At 46.9% G+C, this 10,425-nt stretch overlaps 1 protein-coding gene across 1 annotated transcript; it reads left to right on the top strand.

Annotated features, from left to right (window-relative positions):
• The first annotated feature begins 804 nt into the window (after positions 1-804).
• Positions 805-10,221, top strand: LOC139366633 (putative uncharacterized protein ENSP00000383309). The gene is made up of 2 exons (XM_071104309.1): positions 805-3,131; positions 10,083-10,221. The coding sequence occupies exons 1-2, from the start codon at positions 805-807 to the stop codon at positions 10,219-10,221; spliced, it is 2,466 nt and encodes an 821-aa protein (XP_070960410.1).
• The last annotated feature ends 204 nt before the right edge of the window (positions 10,222-10,425 follow it).

Raw genomic sequence — 10,425 nt, 5'->3', positions numbered from 1 at the left:
CATACTGAACCGTACTGAGCCGTATTGTTTCTTCTGGAGTCTTATTGATCCTTATTGAGTCGTATGGAACCTTATTGAGTCTTATTGAGCCTTATTGAGTCTTATTGAGCCTTATTGAGTCTTATTGAGCCCTATTGAGTCATATTTATCCTTATTAAGTCTTATTGAGCCTTATTGAGTCTTATTGAGCCTTATTGAGTCTTATTGAGCCTTATTGAGTCTTATTGAGCCTTATTGAGTCTTATTGAGCCTTATTGAGTCGTATGGATCCTTATTGAGTCTTATTGAGCCTTATTGAGTCTCTCTCTCTCTCCTCTACTCTACTCCCTCTATGTCTCTCGCCTCCCCTCAGATTGAGATTTTCAATGGACTGTGTAAACCACAACAATAATTGTGTGTTGGTGTGCATGCAGGGTTGTGTTAAAAATAAAAAAGTGTGCTTGATCTAGTTCCTCAACGGGAACAGCTAGGAGAGCTCAAAAAACACCTTCTAGTTGAAGACATGAAAGTGAAATGACTTGTGAACTGTGAACACTTTTGTCACCAGTTAGTCCTCTCACTCAAACCCCTGCCGTTTTAGTTGTCTTGTGTTGCACCTGTTGCACATCGTATTACTGAATGTATCCAGAGTATTTTCTGATTTCGTTATCAAACAGTACAGTAAATGTAAAATGCACATTAAATAAACAGTGTGATGTTTGGATTCGGTCTTGTGTCAGGTGAACTGTTGTGTCCTCATCTTTATTCATTATTCATTTATTCATTTTCACATTAACTCCAAACTGTTTCCTTTCTATTGTTACCATGGTTATACATGTGCTTTTCCACTTCCCTCACACGCCAGCCAGCTCCCTCACACGCCAGCCAGCTCCCTCACACACCAGCTACCTCCCTCACACACCAGCCAGCTCTCCCTCTCACGCCAGCCAGCTCCCTCACACGCCAGCCAGCTCCCTCACACGGCAGCCAGCCAGCTCCCTCACACGGCAGCCAGCCAGCTCCCTCACACGCCAGCCAGCTCTCCCTCACACGCCAGCCAGCTCCCTCACACGGCAGCCAGCCAGCTCCCTCACACGCCAGCCAGCTCCCTCACACACGAGCTACCTCCCTCACACGCCAGCCAGCTCCCTCACACGCCAGCCAGCTCCCTCACACGGCAGCCAGCTCCCTCACACGCCAGCTACCTCCCTCACACGGCAGCCAGCTCCCTCACACGCCAGCCAGCTCTCCCTCACACGCCAGCTACCTCCCTCACACGCCAGCTACCTCCCTCACACGCCAGCCACCTCCCTCACACGCCAGCCAGCTCCCTCACACGCCAGCCAGCTCTCCCTCACACGCCAGCCAGCTCTCCCTCACACGCCAGCCAGCTCTCCCTCACACGCCAGCCAGCTCTCCCTCAGACGCCGGCCAGCTCCCTCACACGCCAGCCAGCTCTCCCTCACACGCCAGCCAGCTCCCTCACACGCCAGCCAGCTCTCCCTCACACGCCAGCCAGCTCTCCCTCACACGCCAGCCAGCTCCCTCACACACCAGCTACCTCCCTCACAAGCCAGCCAGCTCTCCCTCACACGCCAGCCAGCTCCCTCACATGGCAGCCAGCCAGCTCCCTCACACACCAGCTACCTCCCTCACACGCCAGCCAGCTCTCCCTCACACGCCAGCCAGCTCTCCCTCACACGCCAGCCAGCTCCCTCACACTCCAGCCACCTCCCTCACACGCCAGCTACCTCCCTCACACGCCAGCTACCTCCCTCACACGCCAGCCACCTCCCTCACACGCCACCAACCTCCCTCACACGCCAGCTACCTCCCTCACATTCCAGCTACCTCCCTCACACTCCAGCTACCACCCTCACACGCCAGCTACCTACCTCACACGCCAGCCAGCTCCCTCACACGGCAGCCAGCTCCCTCACACGCCAGCTACCTCCCTCACACGGCAGCCAGCTCCCTCACACGCCAGCCAGCTCTCCCTCACATGCCAGCTACCTCCCTCACACGCCAGCTACCTCCCTCACACGCCAGCCACCTCCCTCAAACGCCAGCCAGCTCCCTCACACGCAAGCCAGCTCTCCCTCACACGCCAGCCAGCTCTCCCTCACACGCCAGCCAGCTCTCCCTCACACGCCAGCCAGCTCTCCCTCAGACGCCGGCCAGCTCCCTCACACGCCAGCCAGCTCTCCCTCACACGCCAGCCAGCTCCCTCACACGCCAGCCAGCTCTCCCTCACACGCCAGCCAGCTCTCCCTCACACGCCAGCCAGCTCCCTCACACACCAGGTACCTCCCTCACAAGCCAGCCAGCTCTCCCTCTCACGCCAGCCAGCTCTCCCTCACACGCCAGCCAGCTCCCTCACACGGCAGCCAGCCAGCTCCCTCACACACCAGCTACCTCCCTCACACGCCAGCCAGCTCTCCCTCACACGCCAGCCAGCTCTCCCTCACACGCCAGCCAGCTCCCTCACACTCCAGCCACCTCCCTCACACGCCAGCTACCTCACTCACACACCAGCTACCTCCCTCACAAGCCAGCCAGCTCTCCCTCTCACGCCAGCCAGCTCTCCCTCACACGCCAGCCAGCTCCCTCACACGGCAGCCAGCCAGCTCCCTCACACACCAGCTACCTCCCTCACACCTCAGCCAGCTCTCCCTCACACGCCAGCCAGCTCTCCCTCACACGCCAGCCAGCTCCCTCACACGGCAGCCAGCCAGCTCCCTCACACACCAGCTACCTCCCTCACACGCCAGCCAGCTCTCCCTCACACGCCAGCCAGCTCTCCCTCACACGCCAGCCAGCTCCCTCACACTCCAGCCACCTCCCTCACACGCCAGCTACCTCCCTCACACGCCAGCCACCTCTCCCTCACACGCCAGCTACCTCCCTCACACGCCAGCCACCTCCCTCACACGCCAGCCACCTCCCTCACACGCCAGCCACCTCCCTCACACGCCAGCTACCTCCCTCACATTCCAGCTACCTCCCTCACACTCCAGCTACCTCCCTCACACGCCAGCTACCTCCCTCACACTCCAGCTACCTCCCTCACACTCCAGCCAGCTCCCTCACACGCCTGCCACCTCCCTCACACTCCAGCTACCTCCCTCACACTCCAGCCAGCTCCCTCACACGCCAGCCACCTCCCTCACACACCAGCTACCTACCTCGCACACACCGACCTCACAAATATATTGTTATTTGTTTAACACTTTTTTGGGTTACTACCTGATTCCATTTGTGTTATTTCATAGTTTTGATGTCTTCGCTATTATTCTACAAGGTAGAAAATAGTACAAAATCAGAAAAACCCTTGATTGAGTAGGTGAGTCCTTTAGACCGGTACTGTATATTTATGAGAAAAAAAAATCCTACCGCTGCATGCTGTCTAAATGTATTTATAGCCCATATATTTACATATACACTATATATACACAAGTATGTGGACACCCCTTCAAATTAGTGGATTTGGATATTTCAGCCACACCCGTTCCTGACAGGAACATTTGCAGTAGAATGGCCCGTATTGAAGAGCTCAGTGACTTTCAACAAATCAGTTCGTCAAATGTATGCCCTACTAGAGCTGCCCCCCGTTCAACTATAAGTGGTTTTATTGTGAAGTGGAAACTTCTAGGAGCAACAACGGCTCAGCTGTGAAGTGGTAGGCCACACAAGCTCAGAATGGGATCACCGAGTGCTGAAGCGTGTAGTGTGTAAAAATCATCTGTCCTCTGTTGCAACACTCACTACCAAGTTCCTAACTACCTCTGGAAGCAACGTCAGCACAAGAACTCTTTATCGGGAGCTTCATGAAATGGGTTTCCATGGCTGAACAGCTGCAAAACAAGCTTAAGATCACCATCACCACACAATGCCAAGTGTCAGCTGGAGTGGTGTAAAGCTCACCGCCATTGGACTCTGGAGCAGTGGAAACACGTTCTCTGGAGTGATGAATCACGCTTCACCATCTGGCAGTCCAACGGATTAATCTGGGTTTGGTGGATGCCAGGAGAACTCTACCTGCCTGAATACATAGTGCCAACCCTTAAGTTTGGTGGAGTAATGGTCTGTTCTTCATGGTTCGGGCCCCTTGGATCCAGTGGAGGGAAATCTTAACGCTACAGCATACAATGACATTAGAGACAATTCTGTGCTTCCAACTTTATCCCCACAGCAATGTTCCAACATCTAGTGGAAAGCCTTCCCAGAAGAGTGGAGGCTGTTATAGCAGCAAAGGGGGGTCCAACTCCATATTAAAGCCTTCCCATTAGAGAGGAGGCTGTTATAGCAGCAAAGGGGGAGACCAACTCCATATTAATGCCTTCCCAGAAGAGTGGAGGCTGTTATAGCAGCAAAGGGGGGACCAACTCCATATTAAAGCCCATCTGATTTTGGAATGAGATGTTTAACGAGCAGGTGTTCATATACTTTTGGTCATGTAGTGTATATGTCTAGCACAAGTATATACAATGCATGGATACACAATACACTGAGGATACCAAATATTAGGAACACCTTCAAATCTGCAAGCATGACCAATGGCGTAACACATAGTTGAAGTGTTGCATTGGCAGAAAGCTACAGGAGGAAGTGCTGCCTCCTTGTGGAGGAATATATAATGACACTCTTTTTCTTATCAAAAGAACAGGAAGCTAAACATAATAACAAGATGGACTCATTAGTGAGAAAAGCGATTTATCTATGCATTCTAAAAAATAATTACAAATCTATTTTCCGATTATTTATTCAATTTCCATGTATTGCAGAATAGATGACTCACCTTTTCCGACTGTCATGGTTTCATACTTGTGAAATAGCCTGTAGACCTACCAGCAATGGATAGGCTACCATTCATCGCATCTCTCATTTAATTGGACCCACTGCACAGTATTAGCAGATAGATAAGCTACCAGGTAAAGCCCCATCACATTGCCTCCACCATGCTTGACAGATGACGTCACTCCTCCCCCCATCTTTTCATTTTTTCTACGTCTCACGAATGTTCTTCTTTGTGATCCGAAAACCTCAAACTTAGATTCGTCTGTACATAACACTTTTTCCCAATCTTCCTCTGTCAAGTGTCTGTGTTATTTTGCCCATCTTAATATTTTATTTTTATTGGCCAGTCTGAGATATGGCTTTTCACTTTGCAACTCTGCCTAGAAGGCCAGCATCCCGGAGTCGCCTCTTCACTGTTGACTGGTGTTTTGCGGTGCCTATTTAATGACGCTGCCAGTTGAGGACTTGTGGGGCGTCTGTTTCTCAAACTAGACACTCTAATGTACTTGTCCTCTTGCTCAGTTGTGCACCGGTGCCTCCCACTCCTCTTTCTATTCTGGTTAGAGACAGTTTGCACTGTTCTGTGAAGGGAGTAGTACACAGCGTTGGACGAGATGTTCAGTTTCTTGGTAATTTCTCTCATGGAATAGTTTTCATTTCTCAGAACAAGAATAGACTGACGAGTTTCAGAAGAAAGGTCTTTGTTTCTGGCCATTTTGAGCCTGTAATCAAACCCACAAATGCTGATGCTCCAGATACTCAACTAGTCTAAAGAAGGACAGTTGTATTGCTTCTTTAATCAGGACAACAGTTTTCAGCAGTGCTAACATCATTACAAAATAGTTTTCTAGTGATCAATCAGCCTTTTAAAATGATAAACTTGGATTAGCTAACACAAAGTGTCATTGGAACACAGGAGTGATGGTTGCTGATAATGGGCCTATGTACATATTCCATTAAAAATCTGCCGTTTCCAGCTACACTAGTCATTTACAACATTAACAATGTTTACACTGTATTTCTGATCAATTTGATGTTATTTTAATGGACAAAAAATGTGCTATTTATTATTATTATAATTATTATATATTCGTATTATTATTGTTATACATATATTATTATTATTATACATTATATGATATTAATATGATAATGTATTATATTATAATTAACTATTATTATTATTGTAATTATATATGTTATTATATATTCATGTTATTATTATTATATATTATAGTCACACCCTGATCTGTATCACCTGTCCTCTTTATTGTCTCCACCCCCTCCAGGTGTCGCTTGTTTCCCCAGTGTATTTATCCCTGTGTTTCCTGTCTCTCTGTACCAGTGTATTTATCCCTGTGTTTCCTGTCTCTCTGTACCAGTGTATTTATCCCTGTGTTTCCTGTCTCTCTGTCCCAGTGTATATATCCCTGTGTTTCCTGTCTCTCTGTACCAGTGTATTTATCCCTGTGTTTCCTGTCTCTCTCTACCAGTGTATTTATCCCTGTGTTTCCTGTCTCTCTGTACCAGTGTATTTATCCCTGGGTTTCCTGTCTCTCTGTGCCAGTGTATTTATCCCTGTGTTTCCTGTCTCTCTCTACCAGTGTATTTATCCCTGTGTTTCCTGTCTCTCTGTGCCAGTGAATTTATCCCTGTGTTTCCTGTCTCTCTCTACCAGTGTATTTATCCCTGTGTTTCCTATCTCTCTGTACCAGTGTATTTATCCCTGTGTTTCCTGTCTCTCTGTACCAGTGTATTTATCCCTGTGTTTCCTGTCTCTCTGTCCCAGTGTATATATCCCTGTGTTTCCTGTCTCTCTGTACCAGTGTATTTATCCCTGTGTTTCCTGTCTCTCTGTACCAATATATTTATCCTTGTGTTTCCTGTCTCTCTGTGCTAGTGTATTTATCCCTGTGTTTCCTGTCTCTCTGTACCAGTGTATTTATCCCTCTGTTTCCTGTCTCTCTGTGCCAGTGTATTTATCCCTGTGTTTCCTGTCTCTCTGTACCAGTGTATTTATTCCTGTGTTTCCTGTCTCTCTGTACCAGTGTATTTATCCCTGTGTTTCCTGTCTCTCTGTACCAGTGTATTTATCCCTGTGTTTCCTGTCTCTCTGTGCCAGTGTATTTATCCCTGTGTTTCCTGTCTCTCTCTACCAGTGTATTTATCCCTGTGTTTCCTGTCTCTCTGTACCAGTGTATTTATCCCTATGTTTCCTGTCTCTCTGTGCCAGTGTATTTATCCCTGTGTTTCCTGTCTCTCTGTGCCAGTGTATTTATCCCTGTTTTTCCTGTCTCTCTCTACCAGTGTATTTATCCCTGTGTTTCCTGTCTCTCTGTACCAGTGTATTTATCCCTGTGTTTCCTGTCTCTCTGTGCCAGTGTATTTATCCCTGTGTTTCCTGTCTCTCTCTACCAGTTTATTTATCCCTGTGTTTCCTGTCTCTCTCTACCAGTTTATTTATCCCTGTGTTTCCTGTCTCTCTCTACCAGTTTATTTATCCCTGTGTTTCCTGTCTCTCTCTACCAGTTTATTTATCCCTGTGTTTCCTGTCTCTCTGTGCCAGTGTATTTATCCCTGTGTTTCCTGTCTCTCTGTGCTAGTGTATTTATCTCTGTGTTTCCTGTCTCTTTGTACCAGTGTATTTATCCCTGTCTCTCTGTACCAGTGTATTTATCCCTGTGTTTCCTGTCTCTCTGTACCAGTGTATTTATCCCTGTGTTTCCTGTCTCTCTGTGCCAGTGTATTTATCCCTGTGTTTCAACTGTTCTGCCTTATTATTATTCGACCATGCTGATCATTTATGAACATTTGAACATCTTGGCCATGTTCTGTTATAATCTCCACCCGGCACAGCCAGAAGAGGACTGGCCATCCCACATATGCTCTCTCTAATTCTCTCTTTCTTTCTCTCTCTCGGAGGACCTGAGCCCTAGGACCATGCCCCAGGAATACCTGACATGATGACTCCTTGCTGTCCCCAGTCCACCTGACTGTGCTGCTGCTCCAGTTTCAACTATTCTGCCTTATTATTATTCGACCATGCTGGTCATTTATGAACATTTGAACATCTTGACCATGTTTTGTTATAATCTCCACCCGGCACAGCCAGAAGAGGACTGGCCACCCCACATAGCCTGGTTCCTCTCTAGGTTTCTTCCTAGGTTTTGGCCTTTCTAGGGAGTTTTTCCTAGCCACCGTGCTTCTTCACCTGCATTGCTTGCTGTTTGGGGTTTTAGGCTGGGTTTCTGTACAGCACTTTGAGATATCAGCTGATGTACGAAGGGCTATATAAAATAAATTTGATTGATTGATTGATTTCCTGTCTCTCTGTACCAGTGTATTTACCCATGTGTTCCTGTCTCTCTGTGCCAGTGTATTTATCCCTGTCTCTCTGTACCAGTGTATTTATCCCTGTGTTTCCTGTCTCTCTGTACCAGTGTATTTATCCCTGTGATTCCTGTCTCTCTGTACCAGTGTATTTATCCCTGTGTTTCCTGTCTCTCTGTACCAGTGTATTTATCCCTGTGTTTCCTGTCTCTCTGTACCAGTGTATTTATCCCTGTGATTCCTGTCTCTCTGTACCAGTGTATATATCCCTGTGTTTCCTGTCTCTCTCTACCAGTGTATTTATCCCTGTCTCTCTGTACCAGTGTATTTATCCCTGTGTTTCCTGTCTCTCTGTACCAGTGTATTTATCCCTATGTTTCCTGTCTCTCTGTACCAGTGTATTTATCCCTGTGTTTCCTGTCTCTCTGTACCAGTGTATTTATCTCTGTGTTTCCTGTCTCTCTGTCCCAGTGTATTTATCCCTGTCTCTCTGTACCAGTGTATTTATCCCTGTGTTTCCTGTCTCTCTGTGCCAGTGTATTTATCCCTGTGTTTCCTGTCTCTCTGTACCAGTGTATTTATCCATGTGTTCCTGTCTCTCTGTGCCAGTGTATTTATCCCTGTCTCTCTGTACCAGTGTATTTATCCCTGTGTTTCCTGTCTCTCTGTACCAGTGTATTTATCCCTGTGATGCCTGTCTCTCTGTACCAGTGTATATATCCCTGTGTTTCCTGTCTCTCTCTACCAGTGTATTTATCCCTGTCTCTCTGTACCAGTGTATTTATCCCTGTGTTTCCTGTCTCTCTGTACCAGTGTATTTATCCCTGTGTTTCCTGTCTCTCTGTACCAGTGTATTTATCCCTGTGTTTCCTGTCTCTCTTTACCAGTGTATTTATCCCTGTGTTTCCTGTCTCTCTGTGCCATTGTATTTATCCCTGTGTTTCCTGTCTCTCTGTGCCAGTGTATTTATCCCTGTCTCTCTGTACCAGTGTATTTATCCCTGTGTTTCCTGTCTCTCTGTACCAGTGTATATATCCCTGTGTTTCCTGTCTCTCTGTGCCATTGTATTTATCCCTGTGTTTCCTGTCTCTCTGTACAAGTGTATTTATCCCTGTGTTTCCTGTCTCTCTTTACCAGTGTATTTATCTCTCTGTTTCCTGTCTCTCTGTACCAGTGTATTTATCCCTGTGTTTCCTGTCTCTCTGTACCAGTGTATTTATCCCTGTGTTTCCTGTCTCTCTGTACCAGTGTATTTATCCCTGTGTTTCCTGTCTCTCTGTACCAGTGTATTTATCCCTGTGATGCCTGTCTCTCTGTACCAGTGTATATATCCCTGTGTTTCCTGTCTCTCTCTACCAGTGTATTTATCCCTGTCTCTCTGTACCAGTGTATTTATCCCTGTGTTTCCTGTCTCTCTGTACCAGTGTATTTATCCCTGTGTTTCCTGTCTCTCTGTACCAGTGTATTTATCCCTGTGTTTCCTGTCTCTCTTTACCAGTGTATTTATCCCTGTGTTTCCTGTCTCTCTGTGCCATTGTATTTATCCCTGTGTTTCCTGTCTCTCTGTGCCAGTGTATTTATCCCTGTCTCTCTGTACCAGTGTATTTATCCCTGTGTTTCCTGTCTCTCTGTACCAGTGTATATATCCCTGTGTTTCCTGTCTCTCTGTGCCATTGTATTTATCCCTGTGTTTCCTGTCTCTCTGTACAAGTGTATTTATCCCTGTGTTTCCTGTCTCTCTTTACCAGTGTATTTATCTCTGTGTTTCCTGTCTCTCTGTACCAGTGTATTTATCCCTGTGTTTCCTGTCTCTCTGTACCAGTGTATTTATCCCTGTGTTTCCTGTCTCTCTGTACCAGTGTATTTATCCCTGTGTTTCCTGTCTCTCTGTCTTTCTGTGACAGTTCGTGTTGTATGTTAGTAAAGTCAACCAGCGTGTTTTTCCCGTACTCCTTTTGATATTCTCCTTTTTCTAGTCCTCCCGGTTTTGACTCTTGCCTGTTTCTGGACTCTGTACCCGCCTGCCTGACCATTCTGCCTGCCCTGACATCGAGCCGGTCTTCCACTCTGTACCTCCTGGACTCTGAACTGGTTTTTACCTTTGCCTGTCCATGACCATTCTCTTGCCAACCCCTTTGGATTAATAACCATTGTAAGACTCCAACCATCTGCCTCCTGTGTCTGCATCTGGGTCTCGCCTTGTGCCTTGATATTAATAGCAGTATTATTATTATATATTATATTATATTATTATTGTTATTAATATTATATACGTTTTTATATTATTATTGCTCAATTTTAATATTAGTATTTATATAT

The sequence above is a fragment of the Oncorhynchus clarkii genome, chromosome 15 (genome assembly GCF_045791955.1).
Source record: "Oncorhynchus clarkii lewisi isolate Uvic-CL-2024 chromosome 15, UVic_Ocla_1.0, whole genome shotgun sequence".
NCBI classification, from domain to species: domain Eukaryota; kingdom Metazoa; phylum Chordata; class Actinopteri; order Salmoniformes; family Salmonidae; genus Oncorhynchus; species Oncorhynchus clarkii.
This window is presented reverse-complemented; position numbering and strand designations above follow the sequence as displayed.

Coding starts and splice junctions, on each gene's coding strand:
- LOC139366633 (XM_071104309.1), top strand. CDS start 805: ATGGTTATACATGTGCTTTTCCACTTCCCTCACACGCCAGCCAGCTCC. Junction 3,132..10,082: donor TCCAGCCAGCTCCCTCACAC/GCCAGCCACCTC, acceptor TCCTTTTTCTAG/TCCTCCCGGTTTTGACTCTT.